The sequence below is a fragment of the Esox lucius genome, chromosome 5 (assembly GCF_011004845.1).
Source record: "Esox lucius isolate fEsoLuc1 chromosome 5, fEsoLuc1.pri, whole genome shotgun sequence".
NCBI classification, from domain to species: domain Eukaryota; kingdom Metazoa; phylum Chordata; class Actinopteri; order Esociformes; family Esocidae; genus Esox; species Esox lucius.
This window is the reverse complement of record NC_047573.1, coordinates 26,784,690-26,805,791: the sequence shown is the minus strand read 5'-3', so window position 1 is coordinate 26,805,791 and position 21,102 is coordinate 26,784,690. Positions and strand designations below refer to the sequence as shown.

General features: G+C 42.4%; 1 protein-coding gene across 1 annotated transcript; it reads left to right on the top strand.

Annotated features, from left to right (window-relative positions):
- Positions 1-14,504: 14,504 nt before the first annotated feature.
- On the top strand, positions 14,505-16,721 carry LOC105006836 (phenylethanolamine N-methyltransferase). Its single transcript, XM_010865537.5, has 3 exons — positions 14,505-14,991; positions 15,584-15,794; positions 16,207-16,721. Exons 1-3 carry the CDS (start codon positions 14,796-14,798, stop codon positions 16,646-16,648), a joined length of 849 nt encoding a protein of 282 aa, XP_010863839.1. The 5' UTR covers positions 14,505-14,795; the 3' UTR covers positions 16,649-16,721.
- Positions 16,722-21,102: the final 4,381 nt, after the last annotated feature.

The following is a 21,102-nucleotide window of genomic DNA, read 5'->3' as shown; positions in this document are numbered from 1 at the left end:
GAAAAAGGTGCAGTGGTCTCTTCATTTTTTCCGGAGCTGTATATTGAGTGTGAAGAAATGTGTGTGTGTTTGTGTGTGTCTGTGTGTGCGCACAGGTTTATGTCTATGTGTGTTTGTATGCATGTGAGAAAGACATACGGTGAAAGACAGAAAGACCGACAAGAGCGATTCTACATTGAATGGTGAAGTGTCTAAGCCGCTGCCCCCATTGCACATGTACTGCTGCAGTGTGGGTTCGAATCCTGCCCCAGGACTCTTTCATCACAACCTCTCCCCTGTATCTTTCCCCACTTTCCTGTCCAATGAATGCCTGCACATGCAGTATATTTTAAAAAGGGGATATTGATGTTTCTTATTAATCACGTCGTTACTATCTGAAGAAAAGTGTTGGTTGCAGTGTAACCATGAGATGCTTATCATCAGGCACGTTCCAAGTTGTGTGTTTTTTTGCCAGCACCCTGCACACATCCTAATTTGGGCCGTGTCTTTTCAGTATCAAAATGGAGGCATGCGTTCATGCTTTTTGTCTCGGTGTTTGATTACGTGGAGATGTTCAGGTGCAAGATGTGACTTAATGCTGAGGTTAACTAGGGCTGAAACCCTTAAGCACAAGCTTTTACAACCTGATTTCTTATCTTTTTTTATGCAACCTACAGTCCTGACTTTAATGGGAACTATAATTGGTTGAGGATGTTGGTTTGTCTTTCCCAAACTGTAAAATATACAGCGGATATAAAAGGTCTACACACCCCTGTTAAAATGCCAAGTTGTAAAAGAATGAGACAAAGATAAATCATGTCAGAACTTTTTCAGCCTTTAATGTGACCTATAATGTGAACAATTCCATTGAAAAACAAACTGAAATCTTCGAGGGGGGAAAAATTAAATATAAAAACTTTACCATAACCGGGTTGCATAAGTGTGCACAATTGAATTGTTCACATTATAGGTCACATTAAAAGTGGAAAAAGTTCACCGGTCACTTACAGAAAATCAATGGCTTACTATGAGACTATGAGACTAAGAGCCCAAAAGATGGAATTGGTGAATAGCCTGGGTTTTATCTTCATCAAGCAGCGACACAGGAAAGTCTTTTTAATTTCCTTCGGTACATAACATATTTAGTAGGTGTCATCTGTAAATTGTATATAGTATAGGACAGTGTTTCTTAATCCTGGTCCTCAGGACCCAAAGGGGTGCATGTCTTTGTTTTTGCCCAAACGCTTAGTTAGTTATAATCATTGCTCCTATAAATCTCCCACATCCTTGTAATTTATTGCAATAAGAAACTAAGTTTATATAACTATGGATAACGATACAAAAACGAGTGAAAACTCAAATCTCTCCCATGTCCCTTGTACCTTTCTTTGCAAACAAAACATGACCACAGCATTTTCCTTAACGATAAATACATTGCTGAAATCCACCGAAGAATATCTGCCAGTTGTGAGGGGGGCAAAAACCGGATGACCAACCACATATTTTAGAACAAGTTCAGCTTCAGGGACTGGGTCATTCATGTTCTTCAACAGTGTCATCAATAGTTCCCACTCGTTGCTACAAAAGCAATCCGTTTCAGTTGGCGTTAGATTGCATGATCCACAACTACACCACCAATCTCCAAATATTCTGGGCAAGGGTTGGGGAATAACTGGGTCACTATTGAGCCCCTTGTCAGCTGCTTTCTGAGCCTCTATTCGGTCAATTCTTTCTCTGTGTATTCTGGTTCGAACAAGTAAGGCTCTGTCCCCCCAAAAAATAATTCTTCCTGGTCACATTCAGAGTCAGACGTGATACATATGCATTTTCCTTTGTCTCTCATGGAAATTAAGTTACCTTGGTGAAGTTGGCCCCCCCACCAAATGCAACAGTTCAGCAAAATAGGCTTAATTATTTGTGCTCCGTTTGTGCTGGTTTGTTCTGATAGCATTTTAGTTTGAGCTGCTATTATTTTTTAGATATTAAAGAATATTTTATAGGCCATTCTAGTGATTCACTCAGCCCTCCCAACATTCTCCAAATTCAACCAAACTTGTCTTGTTTGTTTGTGATCCGTTTGTGCCATTACAGTTTGTGCTGCTGCAGTGTTTTATATATTAAACATTTAATTACAGGTGATGACATCAGCAGTCCCCCGAACATGCAACAGATTGACTCAAAATAGACTCAATCATTTGTGCTCCATTTTTTTTGGTTTGTGCTGTTAACATTTTCATTTGTGCTACTGTAATTTTTTGGATATTAAATATAATAGTGTAGGTCATTCTGAGGTCACTCAGCCCCTGAACATGTTCAGAATTCGTCCAAAATAGTCTTGTGTGTGCTCCATTTGTGCTGGTTTGTGTCATTAAAACTTTTGTTTGTGCTGCTTCAATGTTTTAAATATTAAACATTAAATTACAGGTGATGACATCACCAGCCCCCCAAACATGCTTCAAATTGACTCAAAATAGTCTCAGTCGTTTGTACTCCGTTTGTGCTGGTTTATGCTGGTTTGTGCTCTCATTTAAAACAGAGTACAAAAGAAACTAGACTATTTTGGGTGAATTTAGAGCATGTTGGGGGTGAATGACCTCAGAATGACCTATAAAACATTCTTTAACATCTAAAACATGACTGCAGCACAAACAAAAATGTTAACAGCACAAACAGAACACAAACTATTAAGCCTATTTTGCAGACGTTTTGCATTTGGTGGGGGGCCAACTACACAAATGTAAACCTTCACTGTCCAAGGTGAATATCTACGACAAAATAGGAAACTTGCATTTTAGCTAGCGAATGCTAACTTTTGTTTACTGTGACATGTATACTTCCTCTTCTCGAAAAAACTTGAGGGGGAATTGATACGATTGTGAACAAAACTAACCGGTGAACAAAGGAAGTACCAGGTTATTTGCAAATGAGATTTACATTGCAAAAATGTTAACTTTATTTTCTTATGTTCTTTGAGGTGAACAACACCTTAGTTTCTAAGTTTAGAGTGTTATGGAGCAGCTTTCCGCTCGCAATGCAGCTTTTGTAAAGCGGGATGCTTCATTCATGAATTTGTACGATGCTAATAATGCTAATTACAGACTGGGACAGAGCTGAATAATAGATTGTTTTGAAATATGACTATGTGCCTTCAGGAACAACTCATCGTAAGTGGACTTTTACCCAAATAGGAATCTGGGCCGAACTATCCCTTTAACAATACTTTAAGGCTATTTTGGGAACATAAATAATGACCAGTTCTCAAATCCGATTGCTCTTGTTTTCGGGTCTGCTTTCAGTCCTCCAATCCTTAACTCCTTTAACACCTACCATTCTAAGATTGGCCTATAGGGAGGGTCCATTCTATTCAAGTGAAGTATTTCTCATCTTTTGAAATGAGCAGATGAAATACAGCGAAGTGTTGCGTCAAATGGAGTGTCATTTCTGACTATGGATCATTCTACACTACACTTCTATTGTATCCAGTCTAGCCTGAGGCAGCCACTTCATACTACCATCTAAAAGCCGTACCTATTGGTGCTTCGCTGCACAAAACACACTAGGTGAAGTGTTGTGGGAATTGATTGGTCGGTAGCCTCAGCTGATTAACCCAATACCTGTTTCTGCAGGAATTTTTCAAGGCTTTCTCATTGGCTAATGAAGGCCACATTGGTCAAAGTGTTCCATCTGCCTTTTGCAAATTTTGAAAGAAGTGTCTAAAACAAATTCAGCTCTCTTACAGCCAATTCAAACTCCAGATATAACTTCATGTGGGTTCCAATTCCAAAACAACTTATATGGTAGCCAAATTACTTTAAATAATTGGTACTTATATTTTGCCATTGTGCCACTATAGTACATCCAAGTAACATATTTTAGGTTATTCAATTACACATTTTAGGTAATTCAATTCCTCAAGTGGTCTCTCTAATAAATACATAGAATCATTACTTTGTGTTTAATGAAATACACAGAGATGAATTTATTTTCCGAAGCCACCTCTTGAAAATGATCTGTGTAACCTACATAAAACACAGGGACACAGTTTTTACAGCATTCTTAGTTTTTTACTGATCTGTAAACTCAATGTGTTTCTTGTCTTTGAGTTATATTAAATAATAGATGGATATCTTGCGGATTAATAAATGCTCGCAGGATCGCTTGCAACAATTTGGTTACCAGCCAATACATTCTGAAGTACATTCAGTCTGAAAATACTATCCTAAACGTGTCTTTGTCCTGTTGAACCGCAGTCATTATGGGGGAGCTGAACCTTTTTTCTCCATAGAAACTCAGTTTACAGTAGTTTGTCTTCGAATACTCCTTTTCAAATCAAACCCCTCAATCTACCAATAAGGTTGTGTCGACCCATCAAATTGCTTTTTGTTCACATACTTTTTTTTATTGAAACTGTGAATTGCAGGACACCCCTGAAGGAGGTGGTACAGGGGAAATCAAGCTTCTCCGAATATTATTATTTTCTTAATAGTACTGGCTACTGACCACTCATGATAATGAGATTGAGTTAATATATTTACTTACATGCAGTATTTGCTTGCCCTTAATTATTTTCGTAAATGTAAATTGTAATCGGTATGAAGGACTTGCGTTGTTTATTTTTTTACAACATGTTCAATGTAACAAAAAATTGTAACATTTGTTGTCGTTTGATAGCGAGTGAATGAAAGGCAGAGGTATTTCCTGAAGGACCCGTCTCCAAGCCTTGTGAGGTCTGTGAGGTACGCAGTAAAAACAGCCTGGATCTCAACCATTTCACTGATGGCTAGTTTTATCTGCTTTGTTATTATCTTTTTTCCTCAAGTTGATAACAGAGAGGCGCAGCACACTAACCCATTTCCTGTGTATATGAAGCCTAGCGAGATGAACAAGGACCGTAATAAAGGAAAGTCAATGTTTTTTATGTGTCTAACTATTTACATTGTCTGCATTTTTGATGTATATGGAAACTGAAAGGTTTGTTAATACTTTATTATTATCCTGTGTTTGTGTGTGTGTGTGTCTCTTTCTCTCACTGTGTGTGTGTGTGTGTGTGTGTGTGTGTGTGCGGTCATTCATGAGTGTGTTATGAGTCGTGGCCACTAGATGTCAGTCTAGATCAATAGCACAACAAGTGATTGCCATTTCCCCTATTTCGATCTCGGTACAGCTCATTTATCTGTTGGGCGAGTTTACCCCTGGACACATTGATCTTGGGTCGGTTTTTCATTTACCTCACTAATGGTTAAAAGAGCCATTTGCATTTGCAACATTTATTTCTAGCTGTACAATAATAAAGCATGTACATTATAGTTGCTCCATCTGTGTCTATATATGTATTAATTATGCATGTGCATTAATAGTTGCTACATTTTCACTTACAGCCTGTACCCATTGATTCTTCAAATACACAAACGCTGCACAAGCTTAGTTCAAATGTCGTAACCCACCAGATCTTGAAATAACTTGTTTTTCTTGAATGTGTGAAAACAAAGTAAATTAGAAGGTGAAAGTAACATTACATACTTTAAACAATAATGTTTATATTGTGGAAGGTTATTCCATCCATGTCTGAATGTGACAGTGGGAACTTTTTTCCAGACTCAGAATTGCTGATTGCCCCTATAAGGTAAAGGAGAAGGAGAAGCTGATTCTAGAGCTCTAGAAGAAATCTCACTCCAGGCCATTCTTTATAAACAGGGTTAGTTTTTGGAGATTAGAAATAGAATGAGTAAACCCAAGGTCATGCCTCTAAATGTGAAAAAGATTGTTCCAGATGAAGTATTTCACTTTTAACATAAGTGTTTTTACCTCCTAAACACACCCCAGGGATTGATTCAGATGAATCACCACAAGAACACATAAAACGATGTATGGTCAGACAGTCGGCCATCCATGTTTTGGTCTTTCAAAACACTTGGCAGCAACTGCTATTATTTCAAACAATGAAGCCACGTTAACATCCTACCTGTTAGCATGATAGAATTCATACCCAAATCATCTAAAACATATGCAAAAATCATAGAGCAGCACAGTCTCTTTAAAATGACCAATCGGATTCTGCTTTCATTCGGTCAATCTTAATTAACAGACATTTTCTCTTTCGCTGCCCTCTCTGATCATCTGTGAATTTCTGCCCTGTTCTCATTGTCTATGGTTTGTTATCTACTTCACTGCTGCATCTCCTTTCAGCTGTCTGTCCTAAGGCTAACCAACTGATACCTCTGTGTGTGTGTGTGTGTTTGCATGTGAGAGTATGAGTGACACAAGTCACACTGCGTCCTTATCATATACTTCTTCCTGCTGATTCGTATCTGAAGCTCCATCCCATGACCACTGAACTCATGACTGCCAGGCAGGCACACTTGAGCGCCCACCCGACACTATTTGAGTTATTAAACACGTAACCAACTATTTGAACTCATTGGACAGCTCCATCCGCAGTATTTCACGCTAGCCATGGAATTGAGTTTGCTTTACGTTCTTAATGCGGCTACAGGTGCGCTCTTAAAGGTGGGTCAGCACGCATGTGTGTGTGTGTGTGTGTGTGCGCTGGCGAGCGTGTAAGTGCGTGCTACAGGGCAGATCACCTATCAGTGTCTGCTTCCGTCCTCCCCATCCTGTTCCCCTACATCACCTGCAGATCTCTACAGCAGCGCCTGACACCACATCTCCATTCTAAATGAGTTGTGATGGAAACACGTTTTCAGCGTTTCGTTACTACGGGTTGGCACCTCCCCGCAAGAGCAGGGCGCTGGTGGGTGATCATTCTGTACTACGGGAAAAATGATTAAAATGCTGAATCTCATTGAAAAAAGAGTGTTGTCATTTAAGTGTTTGTGTCTGGTGTGTATATTTGTGTATAGAAGTTTTCCTATACTTCTGAGGACCAAAAATCCCCACGTGGATCTAAAACAAGACAAATCCAACCTTTGGGGACCAACTGGTCCCCAGGAGGAAAAAGGCTACTTCTGCCTTAAAGGTTAGGTTTAGAGAAAAAGTTATGAGCAGTGTTATGGTTAGAATTATGGTTAGTTAAGGGGTTAAGGGTAGATTCACAGGTTTACATTTCAGCCAGCAAGATATAGAGACAGATTATCTAACGGACGAACAAGAGATTGAGAAGAAAAACAGAAAATCTGCCAAATAGGCAGACAGGCAGGGGGACAGAGAGTGGGACAGGCAGGTGGACAGAGAGTGGGACAGGCAGTGGGACAGAGAGTGGGACAGGCAGTGGGGCAGAGAGTGGGACAGGCAGGGGGGCAGAGAGTGGAACAGGCAGGGGGCAGAGAGTGGGACAGGCAGGGGGGCAGAGAGTGGGACAGGCAGGGGGCAGAGAGTGGGACAGGCAGGGGGACAGAGAGTGGGACAGGCAGTGGGACAAAGAGTGGGTCAGGCAGTGGGACAGAGAGTGGGACAGGCAGGGGGGCAGAGAGTGGGACAGGCAGGGGGGCAGAGAGTGGGACAGGCAGGGGGACAGAGAGTGGGACAGGCAGTGGGACAGAGAGTGGGACAGGCAGTGGGACAGAGAGTGGGACAGGCAGTGGGGCAGAGAGTGGGACAGGCAGGGGGGCAGAGAGTGGGACAGGCAGGGGGCAGAGAGGGGGACAGGCAGTGGGACAGAGAGTGGGACAGGCAGTGGGGCAGAGAGTGAGACAGGCAGAGGGGCAGAGAGTGAGACAGGCAGGGGGACAGAGAGTGGGACAGGCAGTGGGGCAGAGAGTGGGACAGGCAGTGGGGCAGAGAGTGGGACAGGCAGGGGGGCAGAGAGTGGAACAGGCAGGGGGCAGAGAGTGGGACAGGCAGGGGGGCAGAGAGTGGGACAGGCAGGGGGCAGAGAGTGGGACAGGCAGTGGGACAGAGAGTGGGGCAGAGAGTGGGACAGGCAGGGGGGAAGAGAGTGGAACAGGCAGGGGGCAGAGAGTGGGACCGGCAGGGGGGCAGAGAGTGGGACAGGCAGGGGGCAGAGAGTGGGACAGGCAGGGGGACAGAGAGTGGGACAGGCAGTGGGCAGAGAGTGGGACAGGCAGTGGGGCAGAGAGTGGGACAGGCAGTGGGGCAGAGAGTGGGACAGGCAGGGGGGCAAAGAGTGGGACAGGCAGGGGGCAGAGAGTGGGACAGGCAGGGGGACAGAGAGTGGGACAGGCAGTAGGGCAGAGAGTGGGACAGGCAGGGGGGCAGAGAGTGGGACAGGCAGGGGGCAGAGAGTGGGACAGGCAGGGGGGCAGAGAGTGGGAAAGGCAGGGGGACAGAGAGTGGGACAGGCAGTGGGGCAGAGAGTGGGACAGGCAGGGGGGCAAAGAGTGGGACAGGCAGGGGGCAGAGAGTGGGACAGGCAGGGGGACAGAGAGTGGGACAGGCAGTAGGGCAGAGAGTGGGACAGGCAGGGGGGCAGAGAGTGGGACAGGCAGGGGGACAGAGAGTGGGACAGGCAGGGGGACAGAGAGTGGGACAGGCAGGGGGCAGAGAGTGGGACAGGCAGGGGGGCAGAGAGTGGGACAGGCAGTGGGACAGAGAGCGGGACAGAGAGTGGGACAGAGAGTGGGACAGGCAGTGGGGCAGAGAGTGGGACAGGCAGGGGGGCAGAGAGTGGGACAGGCAGGGGGGCAGAGAGTGGGACAGGCAGGGGGCAGAGAGTGGGACAGGCAGGGGGACAGAGAGTGGGACAGGCAGGGGGACAGAGAGTGGGACAGGCAGGGGGGCAGGCTGTGTCAGGTAGGGGCAGTTTGACTGCAGGGTTTAGGAGTGCCCTTTTCGTTTGTTTTGACAGTTTTTCTTTCTTCAATCAATGATCCCAAATGTGTTTCTCTATATCTTTTGTCCAATCAGATGTGGTGTATGAAAGATCTTTTTATTTATGCTGTGTCCAAGTAATTTACTAATAACAGAAAGCTGCCTAACACATTGACATTGGAGCCAGATGTTCACTTCCCTAGAGCCTTCCTCTTCACACACAGACAGTCAGACAGTCAGTCAGTCAGACAGACAGTCAACGAAAATCCTGTCGCCAGCCCCTCTCCACACAGCAAACACCTCCCTCTCAGGCATGCCTCTCAGGCATCACGCGGCAGGACAAAAGGATGCCTCATGGGGGCCTCACGGATCTGCCTGAGGGCCCTCGCAACACCAGGGCCCTCCGAATCTCCAGACGTATGTCTGCTGGCTGAAGAGAGAGACAGGGTTATTTTCATTGGCTCTTCTTTGGAAGGAAAAACATAATGTATCGCAAAATATGTTATTACACTGGAAGTTAGTTGACCATTTAAAAAGCGAATTGTGTGGCTGTTATGTATTTCCAGTTACCGTTGGAGTCAGCAACACGCTCCTGTCCTGTACTAATACCCTGTCAAGGCATTTGATAGAGAGAGCTCTTGAGCCTTGTCAGATGTCTATGAAGGCATGTCATACTGTGTCAGCTCCTAAATTCTGTTTCAGTGTTGCTTATTGTTTTATTTGTAACATAGGTTATATGTTTCACTTGCTGTAGGCAGCTGGAGAATGTCAGCCTTTTACATGTTACAGTTCCTTTTCATGAAACAACCTTGAGTGCTGGATTTGTTTTTGCCTTCTGTTTCCTCTGACTGGGATTGCGACCGTGCAGGAACAGTCGTTTGCCATCAAAACATGAATCAGTCAATAAGGAAATGTTTTGTTAAGGCGTTGGGGGATTTTACATGAACATGGACTGTGCACCTTCACGATCCAGTTCAATGTATAATGAAGTTGGTTTTCTCATGACAAAGACTAGCGTGGCAGTTTTACCTGCGCTAGTGGCAATTCATACATTACCTAATGTATCCAAACCTGAAAACCATTAAAACTGTACAAATCAAAACATTGTTGTAAACAGACGACCTGATATTTAATTGATAAGAAAGAAGTCTTGATAAAAAGATGACTGGATAAACAAGAAAAAGGAGAAACTAGAACTCTCTATAATATCTCTATAATATATTTCAGACACAACACCACATGCCCAAATAAGCATGACCTGATAGGACAATGGCTGGTTCTGGTTTAGATGTGGATTTAATGGTGCCCATATAGCTTATCCCAGTGCAGATTCTGGGTCGGACAGAGGATGAGAGAGGTTAAAGGCATTTGGCTGAGACTGGTGTGAATTACATAGTCAATTAAGCTAACTTATTCCAGATTTTGTTACGTTACAGGCTTGTTCTAAAATGTATGATTTCTTCCCCCCTTATCTAACAACAATACCACATAATTAGAAAGCAAACATAGGTTTTTAGATATTTTTAGAAAATGTATATAAAAAAATGAAATCTATTTACATAGGAAATTAAAACCCTCAAAGTTGACTGACAGAGCTTCAGGCTTCCAGTGAGGAAACAGGAGAACCTTCATCTCTGCAGCACATCACCAGCCAGGCCTATATGTTGAGTGGCCAGACAGTCACACCTCAGCCCACATGGAAAACTTGTGCAAAGCATATATGCATATATATGTAGAGGATTTCTCAACAAATATTTACATATGTGCCCAGCAAAATGTTCATGAAATATGTAACTTGTGGTTCTCACAATATCATATTACAATGTATGTCACATTGAATATTATGTGTTAAAATAATTAAATATATTAATATGCAGTACTTTAAGCATTTCTCATTAACACATCATGGAATTAACCTTCAAGATTTATTTTTCCAGATAATCTTGTTATAGTGAGTTTAACTATTTATTGTTGGCAAAATGAGGAGCAAACCAACATAACCACCAGTCTATGCCTTATTGCATTACATTAATTACTGGGAAAAGACAATTATTATCTTTTACAAACAAGAGCAGATTTGTAAATTGTACAGTATGTATTTACCATAATTTCTATTAAATACATTGTAAAGTAAAGAAACAAGTAAAGAAACAACTGATTAGTCAGTCATCTTTTTTCACAGTATCATACAACTGCCAGTGTGTCACAATATAATGATAAATGTTTTGTAAACACACCATTACTGTCAAGCAGTAATGAACAACTTTGCACTCAAAGTTTACATTTAAAAAAAGACTCATTATGAAAACAATATGCATACATTTTAACACAGTATGAATGCCAATCCTCTCTGTACTTCAAAGAAACGCCTAGATTACATAATATACACATGACAGGAAACAATACAAATATGGAAATATATCAGTTAGATGTAAACGCTAAATGCATATTATCAACTAAAATTTTGTAATTCATGTAAATATATTTACATGTATTTAAGACATATTAAAACGTACCGTAACTCAGGAAAAACTGAAATGCTTCTTTTAGGACCCAAGAAACAGAGTTGTTTCGGCAATCTCACATTAAACCTCAACTGTTGTTTGGTCTTATCCCCAAAAACTGTGAGAAATCTTAGCATTACACTCCACTCTGACCACTCCTTTGATTAACATATAAAATACAGTATACCGGTCTGAATATTATTCTCTCTATTTCGTGAAAACTCAATTACATAACATGGGCCCTTTCAGTTAGATTGTTTAGTTCCTAATTCCTAATTCTTAATTCATAATGGAGACAAATGACCAGGCATTCAACCTGACAAATGAAATCGCGTTACTTTGTGTCCATTTTGGGCCATGGTCCTACCATCTGGAACAGTTGATTGTATTGGCCTTGGTCCAGACGAAAGTAGCTATGAAATTCCTCTCCTAAAAGCTGAAGCTCTTCCATCCCAAGTCCCAAGCCTGTTTTCGCAATCTCAGCAGTTGCTCTAATTGTTGAATGAGCCTATCAATACTCTCTTGACTGTTTAATACTGTAATAACCTCCATGCTTTTCTGAAATATGTACTGTTAATGTTGTTTTTAGTGAATTATCAAAAAAAATGATAATTTAGACAATTTTTATAAGAAAAAGTTCTCTAAGTGCAGAAACAGTTATTACTTCCACCCTGCATTCATGCAGTCAATTTGAGGCATACGTTGGATAAATCCAACACATACACAAGACCAAACGTTCTGTAAATGCTTCTGCACTGCAATGCTGCAAGCCAGTGTATCACAGGGCGTTGACGCAGTCTTGATATTTAGGCCTACAACTCTGATGCGTTTTTAATGGAAGTTAAATTAACAAGAACATTGTTTAACAAAGAAAATAGACAACAATAATATTGACTGTGATGAATTATAAAGCTTGATGAGTGATTTCATATTTTTTATGGGATTCCTAAATCTTCTAATAAACATAGTTTTGATTCTCAATGGCACAATGTTTTCGGGTGGCTCAGACATAATAAAGAGGGAATTATATGTTCTGTATGCTTGAGGTATTTGGAGCCAATGTGTTTGGGGGCTTAGGAAAATAGCCAGGCAGACACTATAAGCTGGACACACTTAAATCCAATAAAATGTAGTCCTGGACCGACAGAGAAGAACAAAAAAACACGTGAGTTTAATGAATGAGTCGTAGAGAAGGGTCATTGGTAGTGTTTATTTGGCAGCTGACAATTCCAAGCAAGGGCAAGGCAGAAATCGAGAGGCAAACAATACAAAATCACAACGTCAAAGTGAAGTCGTTAAACATCAAATATAAGGTTCAAACACTGAATATCTAAATTCTAGGGATTCTAAGTAGTATGCTAAACAAAAGGCTCAGTAAGTTGACAAAGGTCAATCAATACCTCCCAAGGGGCTACAGAACAGAACTAACATAGGCATAAGGGAGAACAGGAGAGCCGAAAACAGGGGTGAAACTCATACTACTAATACAGGGGAAAGGCTACGTTCAAAAACAAAACTGAAAACACAGTTACACAACGAAATTCCAAAACAGTAAAACCTCAAGAAAACTAAGGATCTATTCTAAGCATACAAAACACAAAACAAACGAATGATAAAGACAAATAACAAGGACAACACTAGATGTCACAATCAGGGTAAAATCCTACATATGTAAAACATTTAAATAAAAAAAAAAGACCAAAAATGACCATAAAATATGTAACATGTTAATATGTAAAAAATAAATGTATTGCTTGTTTTTTGGTTGCTATTGCAATTAGATAGGATATTGTAGTCTGCAATAGCTGCTAAAGTGGACATGAACAACAGAGGGGCGTCCGGTAGAGCAGGGGTTGGGGTACCGCCTTTGACTAATTTTCAGCCAGGAAAAACCCTGCAGACACAGCGTTACCTAAGTGAGCTCTTAACTGATACCATTTTTTTCCCACAAACATAAGTGTGTGAAGATGCAGGGTCCCATAGCTTCCTGGCGTTGTCTTCCCTTCGTATGGCTTGGACCCATAAAGCCCTTCTATCAGGACCGCAGGGGAACACATTTCAGATCAGGGTTTTTTGTTTTATTGTTGGTGCAACCAACTACACAGCAACTCTTCGGCATAACAAGCGTTATTGATTTAAGCCGGCCAGTCTGTCTTACTTATGCTGCTGTAGTCTACATGGGATGCAGGTTTGTTTTCTCCAAAGAGGGGCGTGGAGATGAGAGCCCACTCTGGACAACGTATTACCAGTGTAATGTATTGCTTAAATCCAGTTTAGTAAACGTTAGAGGCAGGATTCAACCCAGTGCCCCTAAATGTATTCAATTTATAATTCACTAAATATAAATGGTTTGCCAATTTACACACAATACCCCAAAATGAAAACAAGTTTTTAGAAATGTGCGCTAATATATTGTAAATATAACAATGAAAAACTCACTTCCTTGAAATATCTGTGCGTAAATAATAAGAATTGAGCAACAGCTTCCCAAAACCTAGACCATTGCTTTATCATAATGCATTTATTCATGTCTGGTGGAGAGGACTGGGATCCAGTTATGAGGGTTTGGAACTTTAAAACGAATCATCTCAGAATCATCTTTCTGCAGAGCCTTATAATTCTAAGGTCACATCAAGTTAACCACATATCATCCCCCTCTCATTATTACAGGTGGAGATGTACGTAGAATTAAAGGGAAACAATCTTCAAAACCCTGCCATCAACAAATACAGAAATGTATGTAACTTAATAGCAAAGACATCACATAATGCTGAGGGCCACACAATCCTAGTTTTGAAAAGTGCACCTATTCCTGGGGTATAACCATTGGATTTCATAAACGCAGCAGTGCGGTTTTGATTACATTATGCCTTTGGATGACTTTGATGTGGAGTGTTAATAACATGCCATTACAGTTTATTGCATACGAATACTTAGTTCACATTGTTACATTGTGTAAGACTGATAAACAAAATACGCAACATTTTGTCTGCACCGATTCTCCTTTCAGTTGTATCATGGTGGTTCATACCGAAGTCCTTATCAACATCTCTCTCAATAGCCCAACCTTCCTTACAGTCAACTCTATAGCAAAACCAAATGGCCACCTGACTGCTAATTGACAGGCATTAAACCACTCCGTTTGTTTTTGCCTGAGAGCTCCATTTTGTGATGGAGTAGATAGGTGGTCTGGATTAGGGGCTGGGGGCCTTGGAGTGCTGTAGCCATTAGTGGGATTTGTCGGGGAGAAAGCCCTCTGTATGATGCTATCAGTGCCCCGGGCAACGGGAAGAAGAAAAGCGGATGCCCCAAATGTATCAGGTGGTCACACCGTCCGAGAAGGACGCAGAGGGGATTGCTATCTCTTCTGATAAGAAAGAGACGGAGAGAGAGACAAAGAGAGCAAGACACTGCCCCTAAGCTTGAGAACACTGACATAGACACAGCACACACAAACGCACTTTCAACACACACACACAGATATAAATACTGACAGAGACCTGCTGACCCATCGAAAGGCAGAACAGGGAAGAAGTGGAACCAATTGAAAAGAGAATCGGGGCATCTGAGTAAAAAAACAGAGGGATGGACCGGGATGTGAAGAAGGAAAAAGAAGGGAATGAGAGAGAGAAGGACATAGAGGCCATGGTTGCTTGTTACCAAGGCTTTGACCCGGTAGCATATTTGCAGTATAACTACACGCCGCCACGGGCGGACTTTGACCGGCCAGACAGCATTGTGCCCTGGAAACTAGGATGCCTGCACAGAGCTTTTACAGAGGGTGAGTGGGCGTGCGTTGTGTGCTTGAATCTGTGTAGCGTCACCTTTCAATCAAATCCTCCATGGTCCTTGACTTTTTAGTCACACCACTTTAAAATCACCTGAATTTCAGCCCCAACTAATTTAATTTGATAATTGATCACCAATTATCAAATTGTCAGAAATCATCACACACAATGTGATGTTTCCGTTTATTTAAGGTATGAAATGTTGTTTTCAAAGAAAGTCTCTGATTGGGTTTAGATATTTTGATTTTGCAGTCTGCTTATTATTTTACTGTAATTATTATGGTAATGTGCTGGCCTTAAGACCATCCGCTCTGACAGAAATTGCACATGACCATTTGCCTATACCTCTGATGTACAGCGTATTTGTGAAAGGGGTACATGTGTATATTGCTGCATCACTTCCCTCTGTCATCATCACTCCTTAACATTTTCCTCTCGTTTTCTCTCTAACCTTTCGTTCTCTCATAACTGTCTATCTTAAACGTCCTCTCCCTTCACGTGCTGTCTTCTAACTCCGCCCACTGTCACTCCGCCTCCCCCTTCCGCCTCCCCCTTCCGCCTCCTCCTTCCCTCTCCCCCGGTCAGGTGACGTGGGGGGTAAGGTGCTGGTGGACGTGGGTTCCGGACCCACTATATACCAAGTGTTGAGCGGCTGCGAAGTGTTCGACACGCTCTTCCTCACGGACTTCCTGGAGGTGAACAGGCAGGAGCTGAGGCGCTGGCTGGGGGGCGAGGGCTGCAGCAGCCTGGACTGGACCCCCTATCTGCAGCATGTCTGCAAACTGGAGGGCCGAAGGTGGGTGCCGCTGATGTTACCGTCAGACCCAGGTCATGTTCGTTTGAGCACACCACAGAAAAATGTTTTGCATCTTGAAACTATATCGAAACCAGTCCACTCCGTCCATTTCCTTTATTCAGTTCATTCATTTGGTTGACTCTGTTTGTCTTTATTTAATAGTATTCACCTCTGAATGTATACTGTTAGAGGTGGGCGTTAAGAACTTGTAGGCCACGTTAGCAGTGGTTGCTGGTATTAACAGTAGCCAATCATCCATCAGATGTAGACATGGGAAACCAGTTGAGTGGGCTCCAGTATAACATATCAAGAAATTGAATTGGTCCAGTAAGTGTAAGGGACGTTTGATGCCCGTGGAGGTCTGTAAAACGTGTTTGTGGATTATTGGTTGCATCCTTTCGTGTCCCATCAGCCCTTCAGCGTGGAGCGAGAAAGCAGCTCGTCTGCGCTCGGTTGTCTCCGACATTCTTCCAATCGATGTACACCGCTCCAGCCCCCTCCAATCCAGTGCAAAGCTCCCAGGAGCAGGTGCCGACTGCCTGGTCTCCTGCTTCTGCCTGGAGAGTGTCAGCCCAGACCTGACCTTCTTCAACCGGGCCCTGGGCCACATTGGGGGCCTCCTCCGACCTGGGGGCCACCTGCTCCTCATTGGAGCTCTGGGTGAGAGCTACTACATGGGCGGGCGCGGCGTGCGAATCCCTGTGGTGCCCCTGGATGAGGCTCAGGTGTGTGCCAGCTTGAAGGCCTGCGGGTACACGTTGGTGAGGCTGGAGGTGTACACGCTACCCCAGGACATGAGGGTCGGGGTGGATGATGTGACGGGGGTGTTCTTTGTGAAGGCCAGAAAGCCATAGAAGAGGAGGAAGAGGAGAGACAGAGGCTTTAGGAGGGAGAGGTGGGTTAAGGTGGAAGAGAAGGAGAGCCATAGAAGAGGAGGAAGAGGAGAGACAGAGGCTTTAGGAGGGAGAGGTGGATTAAGGTGGAAGAGAGGGAGGAGGAGAGCCATAGAAGAGGAGGAAGAGGAGAGACAGAGGCTTTAGGAGGGAGAGGTGGGTTAAGGTGGAAGAGAAGGAGGAGGAGAGCCATAGAAGAGGAGGAAGAGGAGAGACAGAGGCTTTAGGAGGGAGAGGTGGATTAAGGTGGAAGAGAGGGAGGAGGAGAGCCATAGAAGAGGAGGAAGAGGAGAGACAGAGGCTTTAGGGGGGAGAGGTGGGTTAAGGTGGAAGAGAAGGAGGAGGAGAGCCATAGAAGAGGAGGAAGAGGAGAGACAGAGGCTTTAGGAGGGAGAGGTGGGTTAAGGTGCAAGAGAGGGAGGAGGAGAGCCATAGAAGAGGAGGAAGAGGAGAGACAGAGGCTTTAGGGGGGAGAGGTGGGTTAAGGTGGAAGAGAAGGAGGAGGAGAGATAGGTATTGGGATGGCAACCTAAAGGTAAACAATAGATGAGGCTTTGTTAACATTTGACTTTAGTAAATGGTCTAGGCTTCCTGCTGTGGAAATTAACTGGAATTTATGTGAGCTTGAATCCTACCAGCTGCATTTACACAGGCAGTCTAGATCTAAGATGTTGCTCAGATATAGGAGAAAGAGCTGATATGACTGGGAAAAGGTTGAGATCAGATCTGGGCTGCATGTGTAAACACACACACAATGAATTTTGGTGCATTCAAAGACAATTACTATAAAGCCTGAATTAGATTAGCTGGAACTGAAACCTCTTTGGAAAATATTGATTGAGGTTATTTTCTGTGATTCTGAGTTAGTCAGCAAATCAACATATTTGTTTTCTATAATAAAAAAGGTTTGTCATTAATATGATATAATTATTTGGAAAACTTTTCCAGGCTCTCTCAAAACCGGTAACTAGCTTTTGTATGTGTAATGTGTTTTTCATTGTGCTCACATCCTATTGCATTATTTTGGCTTGTTGCTTAGTGTGAACTTAGCCTATGATTTTAATGTCTATGCATGCAGTAAAATAAAATAATTAAACTGCTACCTGTTTTCTGATAGTCTTTGTTTCCTAACCCTGTGCTCCATCAGTTAAAAAGCAAGCAAAGGAGATACACTAGATAGAGGATGTATATTTCCTGTGATCTTGTTTGTGAGCCAAGTAGAGCACCCTTGATGGCCACTTGAGGATTCAATGACATTATACCTTCTGGGTCATCAGCCAATAGCCTGATTTTAAGAACCATTACTCTAGGTGGTAGTAAAAAAAGAATTACCTGCTCAAACAACTCACTGTAAGTGACAGTATGGAGCCTTTATGTTGTCTTGTGACAAGTAACTTGTGGAAGAAGTAGAACATTTACTTCTTCAAAATGGAGAGGGCCATAACAGCGCTGCAGTGTACTCTGACACCATATTGATTACCTCTCTACGCATTTCTGTTATTTCACTCGTGGACTTCTGTACCCCTGTGCTTGCAGGTAGGCTCAAAAATGACGTTGTCATGAGAAGCGCCGCAGATTTTCAGATGAGCAAGGTGCAAGACTTCACTCTCATAAGGGTCTCACACGGTAGCGGCCTTCTTTCAGCGTGGAAGTCACGGGATCTCTTAGTTGTTGCAGACCCACTATGCTGTTTCCTTGGTGAATCTGTCATTTTCCTGAGTCTACCTTGAATTTTTACTCTGCCATTGAGACCAGGTCACAGAAGCTTGGTCTTTTCTAGTGAGTTCACTGACTTCCAGTGAAAAAGATGTCTCCAATATGGACAGATGCAACTCTTGGAACATTTCACAATACATAATACATAACTTCACTATCAAGTAATCAGACTGAATATTATTTCATTATTTTTATTTATTCATTATTTTATTGAATGAGTAAAGGTGCTGGTTTAAATTTGAGGAACTGTTAAATTTTTTCAGTCTTACTTGATACAGAATTGCAGCTCCTCAACAGTTCAGGGTCTCCTTTGTCGTATTTTTCATTTCATAATGCATTACATGTTTTAAATGGGTAGCAGGTCTGGACTGCAGGCATTCCAGTTTAGCACCCGGACTGTCCCCTACAGACTGTGTTTTTCCCCTTGTCCCTTGCGTACAGAGATTTCTCTGGATTCTCTGAATCTTTTAATGGTATTATGTACCATAGATGATGAGATCCCAAACCCCTCCCCATCTTTACTTCTGAAAGACTCATCCTCTCTCGGATGCTCTTTATATACCCAATCATGTTACTCACCTGTTGACAATTAATAATAATGATCATTATAATAACTTATTGTGTCCAGAAGGGTCAGACTCACTTCTACAGCATCAGTTTCAACACACAGACGTGATTTTATTTGCCAATCAACTCTTGACTTCCATACGGACATTGAAACATATGCTTCTTCGGTTCTGGATTACATCAACATCTGCACCAACAATCTCACCACTCACAAACGAATAAAGACCTTCCCCAACCAGAAGCCGTGGATGAACAGAGAGGTCCGACAACTGCTTAAGGCACGTTACACTGCTTTCAGATCCGGCGATGCAAATGCCCTATAACACATCCAGGGCCAATCTGAAAAGGGGCATCAAAATGGCTAAAAATTACCACAAACTGTGGATCAAGGAGCACTTCCACAACAACTCTGAAACCTGACGCATGTGGCAGGGCATCCAAGCTTTCACAGACTACCGGTCAAAGAACTCCTCCCCCACAGCCATCTCCTTCACCGACAGGTTAAACAGGCTCTATGAATGCTTCGACAGGGACAAAAAGGCGCAGCTGCGCCTGTCCTTCTTGAGGAGGCTGAAGAAAGCCCGCCTGGACCCCAAGATCCTTGTGAACTTTTACTGCCGCACAGTCGAGAGCATTCTGACAAACTGCGCCACAGTGTGGTTCAGCAGCGGCGCTTTGCACATTTAGGATTGCCATTGTGCTTGCATTTGTTGTTACACACACGTGTCTACCTCAGGACCTTATTGCTGCTAAAATCTGCATCTGCAGTGCACATGCCACCTTAATGCATCACTCCTTCATTTGCCTGGTTTGCACATCTTGAATGTCTTTTTGAAATTGCCATTTGTACCCGAACAACTATTGTCCCCCACTTAATACTCTGTTCTCCTCGATTTGTCTTTTGCACATTTAGTATTGCCATTTGTACTGCATTTGCCTTAACTGCACCTCTACACATTCCACTGGTAATATACATATACTTAAGGTGGGAATAGGAAGTGATGGCCAAACGAGGCCTTGTTGAATCGATGAAGCTTTCTAGCACATTGCTTTGCTCATAGAGTCATTTCTCGATTCCTCGTGTATACAACGCTCACTGAGGATACCTACTGGTTGAAATCATTAATAGCAGGTTAAAATAATGATTATAGCAATGTCGTTGCATTGGCTCAACGGAAGCTTCATCCACCTCAAGGACTCACGTCAGTCACATCACTCGCAAAGCTAAGTCAATATATGTAAAAGACTATAACTACTGTATTGCCTAAAATATATATATTTTTTTTTACAAAAGCCTGTTCACTATCAATTTGTGTATTCTTATTTTTTCCTAAACGTTTGTTTTTATTTACATAAGTAAGTAATATGTAAATACTGAATGTAAAAGTGCATGCTTAATAAGTGAGTAAAGAAATGAAGAGTGAAGACATTTGATCTCACAAGTTACAATATCTATATTCAGCCATCAAACAACTTTCTCCCACTCTCGAAAATGAACAGCGTTTCACTTACTTGTATACTCACACTGGACTCGAAACCAAAAGCGAGCACATCAGCTTGTAAGCTTAATTTATTTTATCTGAAACGGGTACTTTCAGATTACGACATGTCTCGATAGAAAATCTCGAGGGTCAAGCGTCCCATCACTAGGAATAGGGTTTTTGTCGATGATTCAGTGTTTGCTTGAGTCTCCATATTGGTAACACTTGTGTTCTTTTGTTTTTTTCTGCAAGGTTTTTGGCATATTATGCTTTTGATCCAGGGCCGGTGCGTCCGGCTTCTATTACACTCCGTTTAGGAATCCTTTGTTTGTCAAGACAAATAATCCTACCCGTTCAGTCCTTCATCACTGGTGTCCTCGTTGTGTGGTGTTCCACCAGTTATTTTTTTTTTGCATTACACAACTTTTCCAGTCTTTTGTTGCCCCTGTCCCAACTTTCTTGAAACCTGTTGCTGGCATCAGTTTCAAAGTAGGCATATATTTTCCAAGAAACAAATACATTTCTAATTTTCTTTGTTATGAGGCTTGTTTACATGCCAGGAGACTCAATAAAGAGTGCTCCAGGAACATAAATTACTCTTCTTATTCAAACAAAACCATACAGGTGATCACTTTGTCAAGTTTACATCAT

Bases quoted from the DNA above. Each gene is read 5' to 3' on its own strand.
- LOC105006836 (XM_010865537.5), top strand. From the start codon at position 14,796: ATGGACCGGGATGTGAAGAAGGAAAAAGAAGGGAATGAGAGAGAGAAG. The intron at 14,992-15,583 runs GTGAGTGGGCGT...TCCCCCGGTCAG, and splicing joins GCACAGAGCTTTTACAGAGG to GTGACGTGGGGGGTAAGGTG. The intron at 15,795-16,206 runs GTGGGTGCCGCT...GTGTCCCATCAG, and splicing joins TGCAAACTGGAGGGCCGAAG to CCCTTCAGCGTGGAGCGAGA.